The following is a 17,435-nucleotide window of genomic DNA, read 5'->3' as shown; positions in this document are numbered from 1 at the left end:
TTTCCATTGTAAACTCTAAAAAAAAAGAGTAAGGCTTCTGAATGAAAACTTACAATATTCAGGCCGGGATGAGGAAAAGCAAGAATCAAGGAAGAACCAACCAGAAAAGCAGGAATCTGTCCATATGCTGTGAATGGCCCTCTAGGCTTGCCTTTCCAATTTACATTTACAGCTACTTCCTTTTAAACCCCCTGTTGTGATATATCTGTCCTAAAGTAAGAGTGCAGACTGTCACCTGTTTCTACCCATCATTGCTGAGTCTGCCCTGCTGCGTGCTATTTCTGCCTGTCTTTTCCTGTCTTGGAAGTCATCACTTCCATTCAGCTAGTGGGCTGTGAAGTTAATGATGGAAGGAATAAATCACATCAAGAGCACTTTGGTGGCAGTTTGTCAATGTTAGGTCATTGACAGCTTCCATTAGCAACAAGTGCTATTTCTGAGTGGAGCACAGGCTGTAGATCCAGTAGGACAGAATCTGAATAAATGTCAGGCTTAGATTTTAGCCTGATTTCCTAAGGAAATAAGGCTAGTGTGATCTTTTTGTGCATGTCTGTCTGCCTGCAAAGATATTTGAATTTCTAGGTCAGTTTCAACCAAATTTAACAGAAGGGTAGGAGGTCTCAAAGGTAATTGTTCCTGAAGGTTTTATTAAAGAGAAGTGGCTCAATAGAGGTTAATAAATCAGGACACCTCATAGCTAAGGGGGAGAATACTGTGTGTACTCACACCTGATTAAACAGCAGAGAATACATGAGAGAGAGAGAGAATGAGAGAGATTATTAAATGATCTGTCCATAAGAAAACTTTCACAGGGCAAGGAAAAAGCACTGCAGTTGCCTGAGGGATTACTCCCTGCTGAATAGCAACATCCTGCAGCAAATAATCAGCCCTTAGCCTTGTAACAATGAGATATAAATCTATTGGAAATTAGGCCATTAATTCCAATGCCCATGGAACTATTTGCTTTTAATTGTAGCAAGTTGCTTGGAAATACCCACAGCTGTCAATAATAATGAACAGGAGGAAGCATGTTGCTTTTGCTATTAATAGTCATTGTATAACTGCTAAAAGAGTTTACCTGAAGTTCCCTTTCATTTTAGCAACTGCATTGACAAGTATCTAAGCCACACAATTCATTAACCACGTTATCATGACATACTAAGTATGATGAAGTGAGCATATGCAGTACTGTACTTATTTGGCCTCCAAAATTGTCTGGCCCCTAAGGAGATACATACATATACACATCTGAGTTGTAAAATGTCAAAAAAAATTTCTACTTCTCTCACTTGAAGTTTTCAGGAAAATGTTGCCAAAATTGCTCAGTGTTCTGAGGGGTCCAGCTCATAACACCATCAAAGTAATTGCAGATATACACTGTGCTGAGTGGTAGCACATATCAAGCCCAGCTTCCCCATTTAATCCTTTTCCATGGTAAATTAGAATTATGTTCTTCCTTTACTTGTTTTCCCACGTGTTATGAAGTAGGACAGACACTCTCCTAACTCCATAGAAAGGGTGTATGAAAATGTCAAAAATCTTGAGCTCACCACATTTACAGAATGATAATACACATTTTCCAACTACATAGTCTTGATATAGGTTGGAGAACAGAGTTTTAGGGAAGAAAATAAAAACTGTGTGAGAGACTTGCTTCTTCAGAAGCACTCCTTTATTTATGACTATGGTTCCAGTAACCTTTTCCTCCTAGAAGGAGAGATGAGAGGTCAGTGTAACTTCAGTGTGGGGAAAGGGATGCGCTCGGTTATGTCCTTCCTTCCTCTCCCACTCCCCATTCTTCAGATCTAGCTCAGAGTTCCACCAGCCACAGGCCCTTGTGGGGCCTTTGGCTTTAACCTGCTGCTCTTCCTAGCTAATATAATTCTTTCATTATTGCCAGAAGTACAAGTCTGTATTTCAGTGATGATGGGAAAAGGGTCAAACATTCAGGAGAGCTGGTACAAGTGTTTTATGCAGGATTGTTTACAGCTTGCACTCTGACACTAGAAAATGCAAGATTTATAGTTGGTCATACAAGAATAACATCTGTGCCATGCACCTGAGTTAAGATTTTTAACTGTGTGTTCACAAGCCATTTCTCCACACAGCTTTTGCCCAATTTTGTGCACAGGTTGAACGCACGTATGTTTAAAAGTAACTGTAAAAATTTCCAGGTATTAAAGTGTTTGGATTTGCAGCCTAAATTAACTCTGTCTCAAGAGTTTTTGGTTTGGGGTTTTTTTCAGTAAATATAAAGAAATGTATAAAATAGACCTGTGTTTGTGTGCATTTATGTATGTATAAGCAGCACCACACAGGCTGCTCTAAGGAATATTAACTCCATCACAGCCAGGCCCAGTACATGTACATATACATTTATATAGTGGCCTGTATTTGTCACCAGTTATGGCAAATAAAAAGTGTCAGTCACAGACATACCTGCATTTGAGGCTAAAGGTGAGCACAGAAGAAAGAAAAATATGGAAACAATCTTTGTTCACTGCTTTTCCTCCTTTTTTTCTTTATTTTTTTAATCTCAGTGGTGTTCCATTGCACTTAGCAGTTATTTATTTAGATACATATTTCACATTAATACATAGATGTAATTTTCTGTACCACATAAATTATTGTTTGGGTTGTTTTGGTTTCATTTGATTTTTTTGATTTTTTTTTTTTTATTTTTTTAAATTAACCTTTCTAAACATGTAATGCTTTGAATCTGAGTAACTGAAGTAGAAATGCCTTTAAGGGAATAAAGATGGAATTAGGGGAAGTGGATTTTTTAATCTTCCCCTGCAACTTCAGGAAAAGTGGAAGAAAAAAATGGAAGAATCTACACATAGTTACATGCATGTAGTTTTCTTTTAAGTTTAACTGGTTTAACTCTGCTTTCAGGATCAGCTTGAATCTGGATTCAAGATTATGTATGTGTATAAGTAGAACATAGCTAAATGATGGTAGTGGGCTTTGCTAATTTTAATTAGCAAAGTCTAAATTTATGAGGATGCAAAGAGTTATGGAGGTCTCCTGCTAGTAATAGAAGGAAGTGATTAGCAGTACATTTCTCACAAATCACCAGAGTATGTTTTTCCGTGAACTGCTCGTTAAGTTTCTGCAAATACCATGAGATACAGAGCTAACCCTTAAATGAAAGTGAAAGAGGAAAATTAATACACATTAAGTGAAGTCAAATAGATTTGTAGTACCAAAAGATACAGATTTATGACAGTAATAGTAAGAAAGATCTCAGTAAAGCGTGGGTGAACTTCAGACAGCATCTTTTTTAGGTAAAATAAAATAACTGCGTAAATTATCCAGTTATTCTTTGGCTCTGATCAAACATGACTATTAATTGTTACATGTGTTAAAGAGACATTCCTGACCTTTGAAACTGAGATATCATCACTGAAGAAAAGCCAATTTTTTTGGCGAAAGTAAGCTTAAAATCAGTATTTGTGGTTGCTGATATATATTGTATATAAGAAAACAAAAAAAAAAAGTGCCTTTCCTTGCAGGGAATACAAGGAGGCTACATTTGTGACAGGTTCTGAAAATAAAATGCCTGACTTATTCTAATGACAAGGCTTTGATGTATTGTTGCTATGAGAGGTAATTGTGAGAGAAGGCTATGCTAAAGGAGTAAAGCACAGTGGGCTAGATTGTGAATATTTTACTCATGTCCTTGAGTGCTTAGATGCACCCAAACCACTGGACTATTTATATGGATTATTCATCTATGGTCTGCATTGTGGGTGGTTTTAGAGAATGGAAAAAAATCCTGCTTTGTGTGATATCTTACTACAAAAAACTGAGATTCAACTCTAATTTCCTCCCTAGTTGCAGTTGTCCATTTTCATAATCATTGCTAATGATACTGAATAATACTTAATAAATGTTTAGATGGATTTGTTGAGGATCCAGTTGGAAGTTTCATGAGTTGTTCTGGATGCAAGGAAAAGGATAAACTTGATGAGCATAAAGGAACAAGCATGAAAGTATAGTGGACCTCTGCATATTAGGATGGTATGCAAAATCCTTGCTTGACCATACTGTCCATTAGTATTACAAATCAGAGAGGTTATCGATGTACATAAGAACTGCATTCAAACCAACTTTCAAATAGTATGAAACATCAATTTATGCAACGTGTTTTATGTGTTTTCTGTTTTCTTTACGCTAATTAGATTTCATTGCACATGAATAACTTCATTAGCTGGAACTGAACAATTTTTCTTCTTTTTCTTCACTCTTTACAAGTTGCTCTTTCTGTGAAGTACGAGAAAACATAATGGAAAGAGAAAGCAAACCAGAATATAAATACAATATAGGCTGTGAGATGAGTAGAAATTTGCATTAAATATACACTCAGGTCAGATTCACTAACCTGTTTTACATAGTACTCTCAGGAAATTGCTGATGGGTAAGATGGAAAAGAAGGTGATATTATTAACCATCTCTGTTAAAATATGAAAGGTATGGTCCACACCAACATAGTGCATGTAATAATGAGCGATATTTTTGTAACTTGCCTATACACAGAAATTAACAGTCCATTAATTAAACAACTCTGACCATGCAGTAGATCAGTGGAAGGCCAAGTTGAGGAGGATCTTGTTAACTGAACAAATTTATGTCTGCACTGCTTTCTAAGCCTGGTTTTCTAAACTAAATGGGGCAGAGGGATAAAAAAATCATCAAGCTTGCTGGTAAATGAGCACAGAACATCTAGGCAGGATGTACCGAAATATGAACCCAATCTAACATAGAATCATAGAATACTTTGGTTTGGAAGGGACCTTTGAAGTCATCTAATCCAATCCCCCTCCTCTAGTGTGCCAACAGACAGATTTTTTACTGTGCTTTGTCTCACCTTCAGTGCCAGTGACAAGATTTTTCTCCCACTGAAATCTAATTACTAGCAGAACTGGCAGGATTTCAGCTGGTATTGTATCTACAGTGTCGTTAAAAATGGGAAGGAGGGAGAAAAAGACACTTAAGAAATACTTGAAAGAAGATCAAATTATTTTTAGTGATTAGTGAGGCAACAAATTTAAATATTTCTAATAAGAGGATTATTTAAGGGTCCTAACTGGCAATGTCTTTTACCGTAGGTGTGCAGAAGGTTATTTTGGACAACCACTAGTACCAGGGGGATCATGCCAGGCGTGCCAGTGTAATGGCAACCTTGATTTCTCCGTTCCTGGCAGCTGTGACAGCTTGTCTGGTGCTTGCCTGATATGTAAGCCAGGTACAACAGGCCAATATTGTGAAAGGTGTGCTGATGGATATTTTGGCGATGCTCTTGATGAAACGAACTGTCAACGTAAGTAATGATCTTTTACTACTCCTGACAGTATTGATCTATCCTATAACCATGTTCCTGAGAGGAAGACTGCCTCTGTCTGTGTGAGTCGGAGAATGATACAGTATACTTACACCTCTAATAATAATAGTGTTTTACTTGCATCTGCATCTGGAAAGGGAGGCTTCAAAGTAAATAGAAAGAAGAACCTATTAAAAAACTTCCTGCTGTAGTTGAAGCAGTAATGAAGCAGACATGGAAAAAACCTGGGAGAGTAGAGCATTGCGTGAATGCAAAAGGTTATAGTAAATGTCAGATCTACAAAAATGAATACAAATAAATGAAAACGATTCACTTTAAACACCACACTATAAATGCCGTAAGCCATCCAGGAAAATCCCATTAAGTAGTGAGATGGGTGCTGAAAGGAGGGAGTGATACTTCAGTTACTGAGGGGCCCAACTCTGTCAGCATTTGTGACCTCCCTTCTGCCTACATAACCTCAATAAGTGTTGGGAGCTGCTGCCTCTTGCAGGGCAAGATTCTCCTACTCCCTGCAAAGCAGAGAGCAGGAATCTGCTGCCAGTTTTTCCAAGGTGCTCTGAAGGAAGATACCCAGCAGTGCAGCAAGCTACCACTTCTCGGCAGAGTGGTGGTATGTTGTTTAAGTATCAGCCCCAGCTCATACTTCCCTTGCAAAAAAATCATTGAGAACAGATGGAAGATTTGATAGGAACAGGAGCTTTTGCTTCTGTAGGAGTCAGTGGCTCTCTCTGAGCCATTGCTGGCATAAATCAGAACGCAGCTATTAGGCAGAGCAACTCCACTGAATACAAAGGTGTTATATCAGGATAAAATTATTAAAGTAAAAGAGCTGGGCCATTGTCTTACTGCTGCGTGTGCAGGAACACAGGAAACTGCTGCAGTATTGCAAGCACTTGTATTGCATGCACAAAAGTCTGAGCCACTGATATCCATTTCCAGGGTTAATTCTGTTAGTGGCTTGCATTTTGACAGTGAAAATACTAAGTTCTGTTGGACTGCCTAAGACTGTGAGTTGCAGAACATTGACAGGTTTCTCATCTAAGGCTAATAAACCTGATATAAGTCATAAATAACGATGCAGACATATACCTGTGTAAATGCTTTCTGTACTGGAAAATGCTGCATAAAAGTTGGATAATTGCATATATTCCCTGCACAAATTAACAGTTTGGTATGAATGATGTCATACAAGTTAGAGTGTTGAGTGTGTGATGTGATTTAAAAAGAAGTGTATTTCAAAAATTCCGGTAGCTTGTCTCCATGCCTGAGACATTGATAGGACTGTTGATTTGAACATTTCTACAGTAGTGGCAGCTACTGCATGAGAAAGAGATGTAGTATGACAAAAGTTCAGAGAACATACAATTAAAAAAAGTATTAAAATAAGTACATATTTAATGTAGACTTACAAGCTTTGCTTTTATTGTTAATATCACTGACAAGGAGAGCCCCCTAAGGTATTCATAGCCTTGTGCTCACCATTACCTTGTATTCATCTACTCTCTGGCTTTCATGTGGGTTTTCTTTTTTGCATATGATTTCCTTTGCAGACTTCCATGAAGTTTGCCCTGCAGCTACAGTATCAGAGGGACTGTGCCTTCACTTTGTTGTTTTAAATTTCATTCCTTATTAAAAAGCCAAATCCAGGAGTATTGCAAAGCATAAATTTTGCTTTTAAATTATTGCTTGAAATGTTTCTTGCTCTTTCTCACTAGAGTGCTCTTGTCAGTGCAGTAACTATTTCAAATGACAGTACAACTTCATGTCACTATAGTGTTTCTGAATATTTTGGTGTATCTCTACAAAATCATAAATCTAAGAACAACAAGCAAATATCCTGGGCTTATTTGATTTGATTCTAGTAGGTTGTTTTTGTTGCAAAATAGCACAGTATGCTGCAGCAAATACCTGGAGGTTCTGCTGATGGTAATGGAGCTAAGTGACATGAGATGAATTAAAGCAAATACTCAAATGTGCCCATGTGCCTGTGCATAAGGTACTACTATTGGAGGAGAGTAAGTGTGTAGGCTGATTATAAATACATACTTATAAATATTTATACAAATGTAGAGACAATGAAGGGTCAAGAGAAATAAGACAAATTTCTCTGACAGGCAGTGTTTTATTATAGCAGCCATTTAGAGACTTGGACAATAGCTAATTTTCCCAGTAGATGTGAACAAATGGAAGGCTTTAGGTGAGATACATATAATTTATCAGATTGAGTAACAGTTCATTAGGTGAATAGCACTGACAGTATGTTTCTACTCTATGTACATACTGCCAGAGCAAAAGAAAACAGGCAAAGTCTTGACTTCCAAATTTTTCTAACTACTGTAATTGCACTCAGTCATCTGTGGCTGAGTTAAGAATACATGGTATGCAATTTGCAGTAATATAAATAGGACAAACTCACCTGCTTATGAAATCAGTGTAAATTTTCTTTTTTATTTTTGTGGTGTCATATGCCTGATAAGCAAAATGGTTCAAATAAGACGGACTTTGTTTTTTGAGGTCTGGCAAAATATTTGGTGAAATACTGAGAATTGTAGTTTGCTGAGTCTGAGGTTTCTCATCATCTTTCACTGCTGACCATTTTAATTAGAAAAATACTTAAGACATATATGTGATACTCATCACTGTGTACAGTTTGAAGTGTTGATATGAATATTATGGTAAGGAAGGCTGTATACAGGATGAAAGAGGTACATTATAGATTCAGTGTTGGAAAGTGAGAGTAAAAGGAAAAGAGAAGTGATGTTAATTATAGCAAAAGTGTTTAAAAATGTTTACATTAAACATGTAAACATTAAATGTAAACATTTTTAAAATATACTGCAAAGCAGAAAGAGATCAAAACCTCTGAAGGTGTTACCAGGCTGAGAGTCCAATATATTTTTGTTACTTTTTCAGAATACAAGACATCTTTGCAGACACTGGAGAAATAATGCCGTGAACAGACTGGCAAGCCATGATGTCACTTTTGCTTAAAAAAAAAAAAAAAAAAGGAACTTTTGCATAATACCTCAAAATGGGGAGAAAAACAAACAAACAAAAAAAAGCTTTTCAATTTAAAATTAAAAATTGTAAATTAGCAAGTACAATAAAGTAATGAGGAAGCTCCTGTTGTAATAGTCTATATATAGAAAATCTATAACTGCTTTGTCTCAGATGACACCTTGTGACATGCAAGTATGTGACCACCATGTGTTCACTGTTGGGACTCTTAAGTGTTTCTTAAAATGAAGCTGTCAGGTTGAGAAAAAAACCCAGCACATGCAGTCAGGGTACTGCAGGAAAGCAAAATGTGGATTGGAAGCCTGGCTTACAGACTAGATTGATAAACAGGTGCGGATTCATTCCCTCTGAGGAAGAAAAAGGGGATGTGCAGGAACCAGCTAATGCTGATTGAATTGGTGTCTGTGGTTATAGTCCCCGTGACACCAATCACATCCCTCTTCTGTACTGAGTGCTGAAGGGATTTTTTTCTAATCTCTTTATGCCAAAAGAATAATGGTTGAAGACCATAAAGCGTGATAAAAACCTTCCCCGAAATTTATTTTCCTCTGAAATACAAGAATTTAGAAACCAAAAGCATTGTTATTTTCCTCAAGAAACAGCAGTTCCTTTTCATAGCCATTTTAAAGCCTTAAGAGAGAGCATTGTTAGGCTAGGTATGTTTTCTCTGGGAGCTGCAATGCTGTTGCTGAGACAGAGGTCCACAGTAGCAGATGATGGTTGATCTCTTTTCAGCTGTATTCAATGCTACTGCCTGTGAGGAGGAGCTCTTAGGGGGGGCTGGAGAGGTTACTGTCCCTTCTAGTGAGGTCCCTTATTATGGGTCCTCAGCCTGCCAATATTTCCTGCCTGTGACATTGTCACGTACTGGACCCCAGGGTAGCAAGATCAGTGTGTAGTGCAGTAACACTCCGACCCGCCATAGCCACATTCCATATCCACCCTGTGTAGTGTTCATACCCTTTTTTTCACTCAAGTGAAAAGTTTCAGGGCATGTACTCAGTAGTGTGCCCTAAATATCCTGTTTTGATCTGAGAGCATAATATAAACCGAGTTGTTTATGAACTTGAGGCAAAACTTCTCACTGCAAGAAATAGTAGCAAATTTTCAAGTTAATATGGGTGGGTTAAAGTGTGTTGCTACTGTATCAGAGCGACACCTTCATGCTTTGCTCAGGCCTGCCTTCTGGAAAGTCTCAAGGTGGCAAAAATCTGCACTGCAAAAACTTGGCTATTAAATTTAGCTTCAGGAAAGACATTAACAGCTCCTTGTTCTTCCTCTACAGCCTGTCACTGCCACATCAATGGCTCCTTCTCAGAGATCTGTGACTCTTGGACAGGCCAGTGCAAGTGTAAAGCCAATGTGATTGGGCGCCGGTGTGATGTCTGCAAGGTGAGTGACAAGAAGTGGTGTTTCATTTCAGCTTTCATCCTGTTTCTCGTAACTAAATATCATTTGGGTTTGGTAAGATTTTCTTTTTGGTCATTTTTCACTTAAAGAGCATATATGGGTTGTTCTTATGTACAGAAAAGTAAAATGGTTGGGTTTTAAATGTTTTCTAAAACTTTTCTAGAACAAAACACAAAAGGTTGCATTTGCATGCAGTGAATATATTTTAAGCCTCACTATGCATATCAGTATGTTTTTATATATGGTATATACAATTTATATTCTGAATGTTTGATATAATTAAATTGGTTCAAAATATTGCAGCTCTGGGGGATAATCACTCTATGAAAAAAGTTGCAGACTGTCTGATAGCATTTGATTTTTAAAAAAGCAGATTGCTAGTTTACTTCTGCTGTGAATGTTCTGCTTTTGTGGTTTTGGGTTTGTTTTTTTCTTCCTTAGGCTTTCTTCTTGTATTGTCCAAATAATATATTCTTTTTCTTAGTGAAAGTCTTTTGCCTTGACATTGTTTTGCTGTCTCACGAATCACTGCAAAAAAACACCGTTTCAAAAACTTTCACAAGGCTCTCTTCAGGCTGCTAAGGAATGTGTTACAGCTGGCTGCATGCTTCTCTACTTCAGCCTAAGGACTCGTGGGCTAAGCCTGTGTCCTCAGAACACCTCCTTGTGTGTATAATTTAAAACACATTAATAATTCTGCAGAAATCACAAGGATCATTTTCACCCTTTAAAACTGTAATTCTTGAAGTTGTTTGCTTGCACTCTATTTTAAAAAGTATTTAAGGTGTCTGTTCAAAGAAAAGTAGCTGGTACTAATGCAATTTGCACAAATTGCATAACAGACACAGCAAATAACTTGTTATTCCAATATTGGCAGTTGATTGGAATTAATCTTTGTTTACTACTGTATTTACTACTGTCTTTATTCCTATACTCTTTTATGTGGTGGTGTTTCATTATATTTGCTTTCTAACAGTGTTTCCTTTTCACTCTTAAAGCCCAGCTACTTCTGGGCCCCAGAAAAGCTGTTTTGTATACCCTGTGGCTGCAGTGCTTTAGGATCTGTGTCACTACAATGTGATATATCAGGAAGATGTATCTGCAAATCAGGATTCATGGGCAGACACTGTGAAATCAGCAGACAGCCTAAATTGAAAGGAAATGCGCGAAGCAGTCAGCAGATCAGAGTCCCCCCTCGGAGATGGGGCATCAGCAGTGCCAGTGGGTGCCCACGGGGTGCTTACCGGGCTGCTACTCTGGTAATCAGAAACTGTGCATTGCATGGGCTGAAGTTTTGTACTTGCTTGTGTTTGGAGCTCTCACAGGCTTTTAAAAAATATTTATCTTAAATAGGCCTGCTACAATATACAAAATTATCAAGAAATAGACAGGCTCAGAAGATGGGCAGGTTGTACTTCCCCACTCGTAGGGCTTCTCATAGTGCAAATGACACTATAGGCCAGAAGTCAAGTACTAGAATTAGTCCAAAAGAAGCACCATCAACAGCACTGTGCCCAAAATGTATGGGTGATATATATACATCAGTGGAATCAGTTGGATCTTCATCGCCTTCGGCAGGGTAAGACTTCCAGTTGTGCCTTAACTGAAACTAGGACATTTTGTCTTCTAATAATTCAAGAACAAAAAGCTTAAGGAGTTTGTGAGAAGGATCAGCCCTAGAGGCAAACTGTTAAGATCCAATCTTAAAATGTCGTATATAACTGATGTTAAAAGTCCTTATTAGTGAATATGGCCAGTTATCTGAGCCATTTTTAACTGGTTGAAGTGCCCATTATTTGAATGTAATGCCCAAAATGACAGAGGCATTCATTGTTTATCGCATACCAACCAACAAACTTACTTTCTAAAATGAAGTAATTATGGTGCAATTGATTCTAACAGAGCAGTGCTTTAGGAATTTTGAATTTTTCCCCTGCAACTGAAAACCTCCACAGTTACCACACCCTATTTAAAAAATCCCTCTTAATTTCTTCTCCTCACCCAGACTCTGGGACCCATGCCATATTTGCTCATATGGATTCCCTTGGAGCACATGAGCTTTTACCCTTCTAACGTGTATTATGTAACTGTGTTGCCCACACAAACACTTGATATACACCAATACAGGGACACAATATAATAACGTATTCAGAAAATTCTACTTATTTCCTCATTGTCATCCAGGATCTTATCTGTTGTTCTAAATGTGATTCTTAGAATTTCTGTGTGTAAACAAGCTTTGCTGAGGGCTTAACTTGGGGGTTTGCATGGCTGATCAAAATGTCTTTGACTGTGCAGAGCTCATCACAGGACACAACCCAGCATGCTAGGGATCTTCTTTCACGCTGTGTGGTGTGCTACTATCAGACTTTTTCTTGCTTTTGCTGTTATAAATAGAATTTATTACGTCTTATCAAGCTTTCTATTGAGAACTGAGATGCATGCTGTGCATTGGTTACTTCACTGCCTTTGAATGTCTTCCTGAGATTTTTGCATATTCACATTTCTGTGTCTTTCTTCCTGTGGAAAAGAAACCTTTAGAGATGGTCAGTATATTTAATTGAACCTTGGAGTTTAATTACATGAGTTTGAGTATTTTGATCTCTCTCATATACCATGTTTTGAAGAAGTATGTAATTGGCAAAACATTTCAATATAGAATTTGGAAATTTAATATACTTCTTTATTATATGTATAATCAAAGATTCACTCAGGTTCATATGATTCTTCAGGCCAAATTCTGACCATAGATGTAGTCCTGTGTTCTGATACCTATATGCAGATTCTTTATGAGAATGTGGAACTTCAGTATTAACCTCAGAGATCAGATTTCAGGACTTTCACATGGAAACCTGCTGAAGTCTCTGAGAATTCACCTCTTGGTTAAGTATTCCACTGTGGGACAAATCCATGTAAAATGTACATCAGTAAAGCTTCACAGACTTGAAAAATCAGTACTGCTGTATGCTAGGTAAAAAAAAAAATCTAATACCACGTGCCTGGGTCACACAGTAGCACATTGTAAAAGCAAATACTTTCCACTTTGTTGCATTTATATTCATCAGCAGTGATCTTTTTTAATATCTCACTTTTAACATTTTGCTTACCTAGTGAAGTCTGATAGTTATGTAATTGGATTTCAATATTCTCTGAAAATCAGACCTGAAAAAAATGGTAGAAACATACTCAAATTTTAAGTCACTTCAGCTCAAGACTGAGTTCAGAATTTGAATATCAAGTATGATTTGCCCCCCAGGAGCCTCTGTTAGCTGGTGCAGTGAAACCTGTGGGGTCTGTTGGTTTAAAAGCTTTGTTGAGAACTCTGTATTACAAATGAGCAGGTGTCTTCCCTTTTTTACAAGTATACTTTTTGCATGCCATTAGTGGAGTTAAGGAGGAAATGTATTACTTTAGTTGATAACATGTAGTGGTTCCGTAGGAACTTTATTCAGTGCAAAAAAGAAAGCAAAGAATGAAAAGAGAAGAGGAACAGAGGCTTATTGCTTATTTCTGTTGTAGTCTTAGACATAACCCAAAGACAGAGGTTTTATCTTAAAAATAGAAAATTCCCATTATTTGCTTGTCTTATACACAAATACATTATATATATGTTCTTCTAAAGTTATTTTTAAATATCATTAAAAAGAATTGCCTTCCACTGACAGAATAGTGTATACAGACATTGCCCCATGTCAGAGGAGATAAAATCTAGTTGTTCAGAAACTTTCCGGTTGAATCAATCTCCATTCACAACTAAGAATTTGAATTCACTCTTAGCAACAAACTCTGCCTGACATAATCTTATAACCGAGACACAGGATGTGTATATGGCGCTGACATACATTCCACTTCTTGTGGGAACTGTACTTACGGAAACATGATCTCATGGGAGATGCCAGTTACATCAGTTAACATTGTGAAATCTGTATTATTTTTCAGCCGTGTAGGGTATGTAGTGTCCTTGCCCCAGTGTTTTATTGCTACAATTCAATCTGATAAGAGCAGTATTTCAGTGATGAAGAGGAAAGAACCACACTGGTCTTGCTACTCTCTCACATTTTCCTCTGTTCTCCTAGTAATCATTCCATGTAGTAACTGTTCTTCCTTTTTCTGTGGCAGCTTGAAACATTTGGTTTACAGTCTTCAGGAGGATGTGTTCCCTGCAACTGCAACTCTTTTGGTTCCAAGTCCTTCGACTGTGATGGAGATGGACAATGTTACTGTCAGCCTGGAGTGACAGGAAAGAAGTGTGACCGCTGTGCTCATGGATTTTACAACTTTGAAGAAGGAGGCTGTACTCGTATGTAAATTCTTTGCAGCCAATTGCAGATTTATTTTTTGTGGGTGTTTCTTTTTGTTTATTTATTACTAAGATTCTAGATAGGCAGGGTTTGGATTGCCTAACAAATTTTCCTGACAGGTAGGTATTTTCATAGACAGTCTTGTAAATAGTTAAGTTAGCAAGGATGGTGACCTGCAAGAACAAAAGACCCAAGCAATTCCTGCTGTTTTAAGCTCAGTTTACAGCTCATCTGCCACATTTACAAGGAACAGGAATGTCCTTTTCACCGAGCACCTTCTGCCAAAAAATTTTCTATGAAGTTCCTATAACTTAGTTATGGTAAGAGTGTCATAGAATGCTGGTTAAGGTGCTTGCAAAACCATATCAGCTTGAAGGGATATGACAGGATAAAATAAAAACTAAAAAAAAAAAAAATCCATTTGCTTCTACTTTTATCCCAAACCTTTTCGCTGTTCTTACATGGTTGATCCACTTTTATTAAATTTCTATACAGTAATATTTAGGATCTTGCTTACTTGTATACTTTTTATGTACAACCAGATCTTCAGATAAAATTGTCTGCCATGTGTCTTGTGTAAATACATGAAAAGTATGCTTTTTCAGATGCTGAAACTCTAGCATCAGACATAAATACATACAGCCACTTCTTTACATTTACCTTTTGTCCTTTTGGACATTAGGTCAAACAGTGAAATGAACGCTTCCTGCCCTTAAAGTAGTATTGACATTGAAAAGAACCAAAATGTTAGGTCAAGGAAATGTCTGTCTTTGCTAATTGAACTGTATTTTTAAAGTCTCATACACTCATTTAGGTGTGGTCAGGGGATATGTAGATAGTTGTCTAGTGTGGCTGGCTGCTGGAATGCCTGAATGGCAATGGCTTCTCAGCATTCTTTGCTGATGTCAGAGTGCTATTATTCTTCAGGCATAAACTGTATTCTTTTCAGAAGCATAATCACCATGCCCAGTGTTCTCTTCCTCCTTTCCTATCCAGAATAGCAGCAGGAATAGCAAGCCTGTCTCTTTGCCTTTTTCTACTCCCTTTTTTTATGGATGGAGTGGAGCACTGAGGCCTCAAGACCCACATCTATGCATCAAACTTCAATTTCACCTGTAGTGTTGATAAATCTTGAGCCAGGCTGGGGTTTTGATCATGTTTGAAAGCATTACTCTATATGGGTTTTTTTTCCCATGGGAAGGAAGGGCTCAGAAAATGTTTACTACCTCGAAAAGTGCAAACACTTTGGCACTTTGGAAAAGGGAAAGATTAATAAGCTCATTGATGAGAGAACTAAAATAAAATGCAAATGATAACTGTAGTCCGAAAGCCCTTAGCACACATACAACAAAAAAAATACAATCATTTATCTTCATTATTAGTTTCTTATTCTGACATTTCACAGTTAAAAGCATATCACTATTTTGAAATACAACAAAATGTTAATTTCATACATCTGGGGAAGGAAAATGCGAGGGCAGGTAACAAGATTTCACATTAAAATTTTAACTGCTGTCTTGACAAACTTGAGAATTTAAGCAACAGTGATGAAATGGGGAAGTACTGTAAATCCAAACAATATTTTAAATAGAAAAGTATCTGCCTGTGGTCATCAAATATTTTAAGTAACCGCAACAGCTGAAGATGTTTAGAGCATTCAGATTTTTAAAAGCTCCAAAGGTAATACAACAGAAATTCAGTTTTCAAAATGCTGGTTTTTCCCCACTCATTTTAGTCAGCTTGTTATGTATTCCTTCAAATGAGAAAAAGAAAAAAAAAAGAATTAAATTATGAATCACAGAGAAAATCAGAAATTTAATAAAAGTATCAAATTATGCTAAGAAGTGTAGAGAAACCAAATTCCATAGTGACAGTTAAGTATCAAACAAAATATTGGACGTTTTTTGTCTAGCATTTATCCAAGAGGTATATAATTTGATTTTTGTATTTGTACAGTAAAAAAAATGAAGTCTTAAAAAAAAACACCCTAAAGCATCATCACTTAGTGCTGATGTTCTAGCAGCAAAGATACAAAAGAGGTTCCTATTTCATTGTTGCTTGCAACAAATGTGTTCTATATTTTCTATTTTTTTTTAAATAATGATAAAAGTAAAAATGCAAAAAATACTGGTGGTATCACTTTCTTCCCCTCCATGCCTTTTCAACCAATTTTGTGTAAGAGCTGGAAGTCCGCAGAAGAGCATTCACATCCAAAAGCCTCAGTCTTCCAGTGAGAAATGTTTTCTAAAGCATCTTCAAACCACAGTGTGCCAAAATTTTTTATGTAGCATGCAAAACATCTTATTCCTGGCATGATGGAGGCAAAACTTACTGTCTTCTTTGCATCAGTTACCTTATTTTGAAAGTATTGGTGGGGAAAAATAATGATCACTTCTTATCTGAACTACAGATAGGAGCTCTGTCTTTGCAAATCACATTTTCTAGTTTTACTCTGAAGAATTTCATACAGTAAAGGAAGTGAACATAAATGCAACCATCAGTAATGAATGTTATGTTACACTGCTCTATAAACAGCCCAAGAAGCAGATTATCGCTTAGGCAGTCATGGTTTGCTTATGATGCTTTTGCTCTGACCTCAGGGGTAATGTTGACAGGGTGTATTAAAATAGCTGTGCACCAGTTCTGCTCCTCCAAGCAATCAGGTGTCGTCTTGTGCCCTGTAACTACTAATCATTTACGTACCTTGAATCTGCATTTGCCACCAATAAGTTCTTCATTTATTACTGCTTTAAGAGCAAAGACCACTTCCAAAACCAAAGTATTTTTAATTGAATAAAGCCTACAAAGATTCTGAGCCTCCTGTGAGGAGGCACGTTGTTGTCTTCCCAAGACAGAATACATGTAATCTGAAATCAGGAAAATGGGAAAAAGCAGCTAAAACACCAATTTATCCTTTTAAGTCTGTTTACATGAGCAGAAATTTCAGGAGGTTGGCTTAGAGTGTTGAAAGAGGTTAAATACACTGCAGGCTTCCTGTGTAGAGGGCTCAGAAGAACTCAGGTGGCTTCTTGCACAAGATAGCTTGGGCCCAGGAGTTGTACAGCAATTCTCCCACAGATATGTCACATGAGTACACCATCTCAGAGGTGTCTGCACTTCTGCAGCCAGTGCCTTTATTTTCCCTATTCTGTTCTCATTGCAATTACTTCAATCTCAGTTAACCTATGTTGCATTGCTCCTGGTTTTTGTTTCTCTGGGTTTACCCTACCTTTCCTGCCCCACTGTGTCCACAGATACTTAGAGTTCACTGTATGATAAAAGCTTTGTTGGAATAATCCTAACCCCATTAGGGTCTGCCCTCCAGCTGTTACATAAAGGAGTAACTTTTCATCTCCTTA

The 17,435-nt window shown here is 37.3% G+C and overlaps 1 protein-coding gene across 6 annotated transcripts in view; it reads left to right on the top strand.

The window, feature by feature from the left end:
* Window positions 1-17,435, top strand: part of LAMA2 (laminin subunit alpha 2) — a 370,092-nt gene that overhangs the window by 225,599 nt on the left and 127,058 nt on the right. For 3 of the 6 annotated variants that reach the window (XM_062632334.1, XM_062632335.1, XM_062632333.1), the window contains exons 19-22: window positions 5,112-5,323; window positions 9,651-9,757; window positions 10,774-11,034; window positions 13,895-14,075. In XM_062632334.1, the coding sequence (XP_062488318.1) occupies window positions 5,112-5,323; window positions 9,651-9,757; window positions 10,774-11,034; window positions 13,895-14,075 (761 nt within the window). The remainder of the gene's footprint in view (window positions 1-5,111; window positions 5,324-9,650; window positions 9,758-10,773; window positions 11,035-13,894; window positions 14,076-17,435) is intronic. The other 3 variants (XM_062632338.1, XM_062632337.1, XM_062632336.1) reach the window with 1 other exon arrangement.

Source organism: Pezoporus occidentalis, unplaced genomic scaffold, assembly GCF_034315485.1.
Source record: "Pezoporus occidentalis ecotype Australia unplaced genomic scaffold, CSIRO_AGI_Poc_V1 ctg39, whole genome shotgun sequence".
Taxonomy (NCBI): domain Eukaryota; kingdom Metazoa; phylum Chordata; class Aves; order Psittaciformes; family Psittacidae; genus Pezoporus; species Pezoporus occidentalis.
This window is presented reverse-complemented; position numbering and strand designations above follow the sequence as displayed.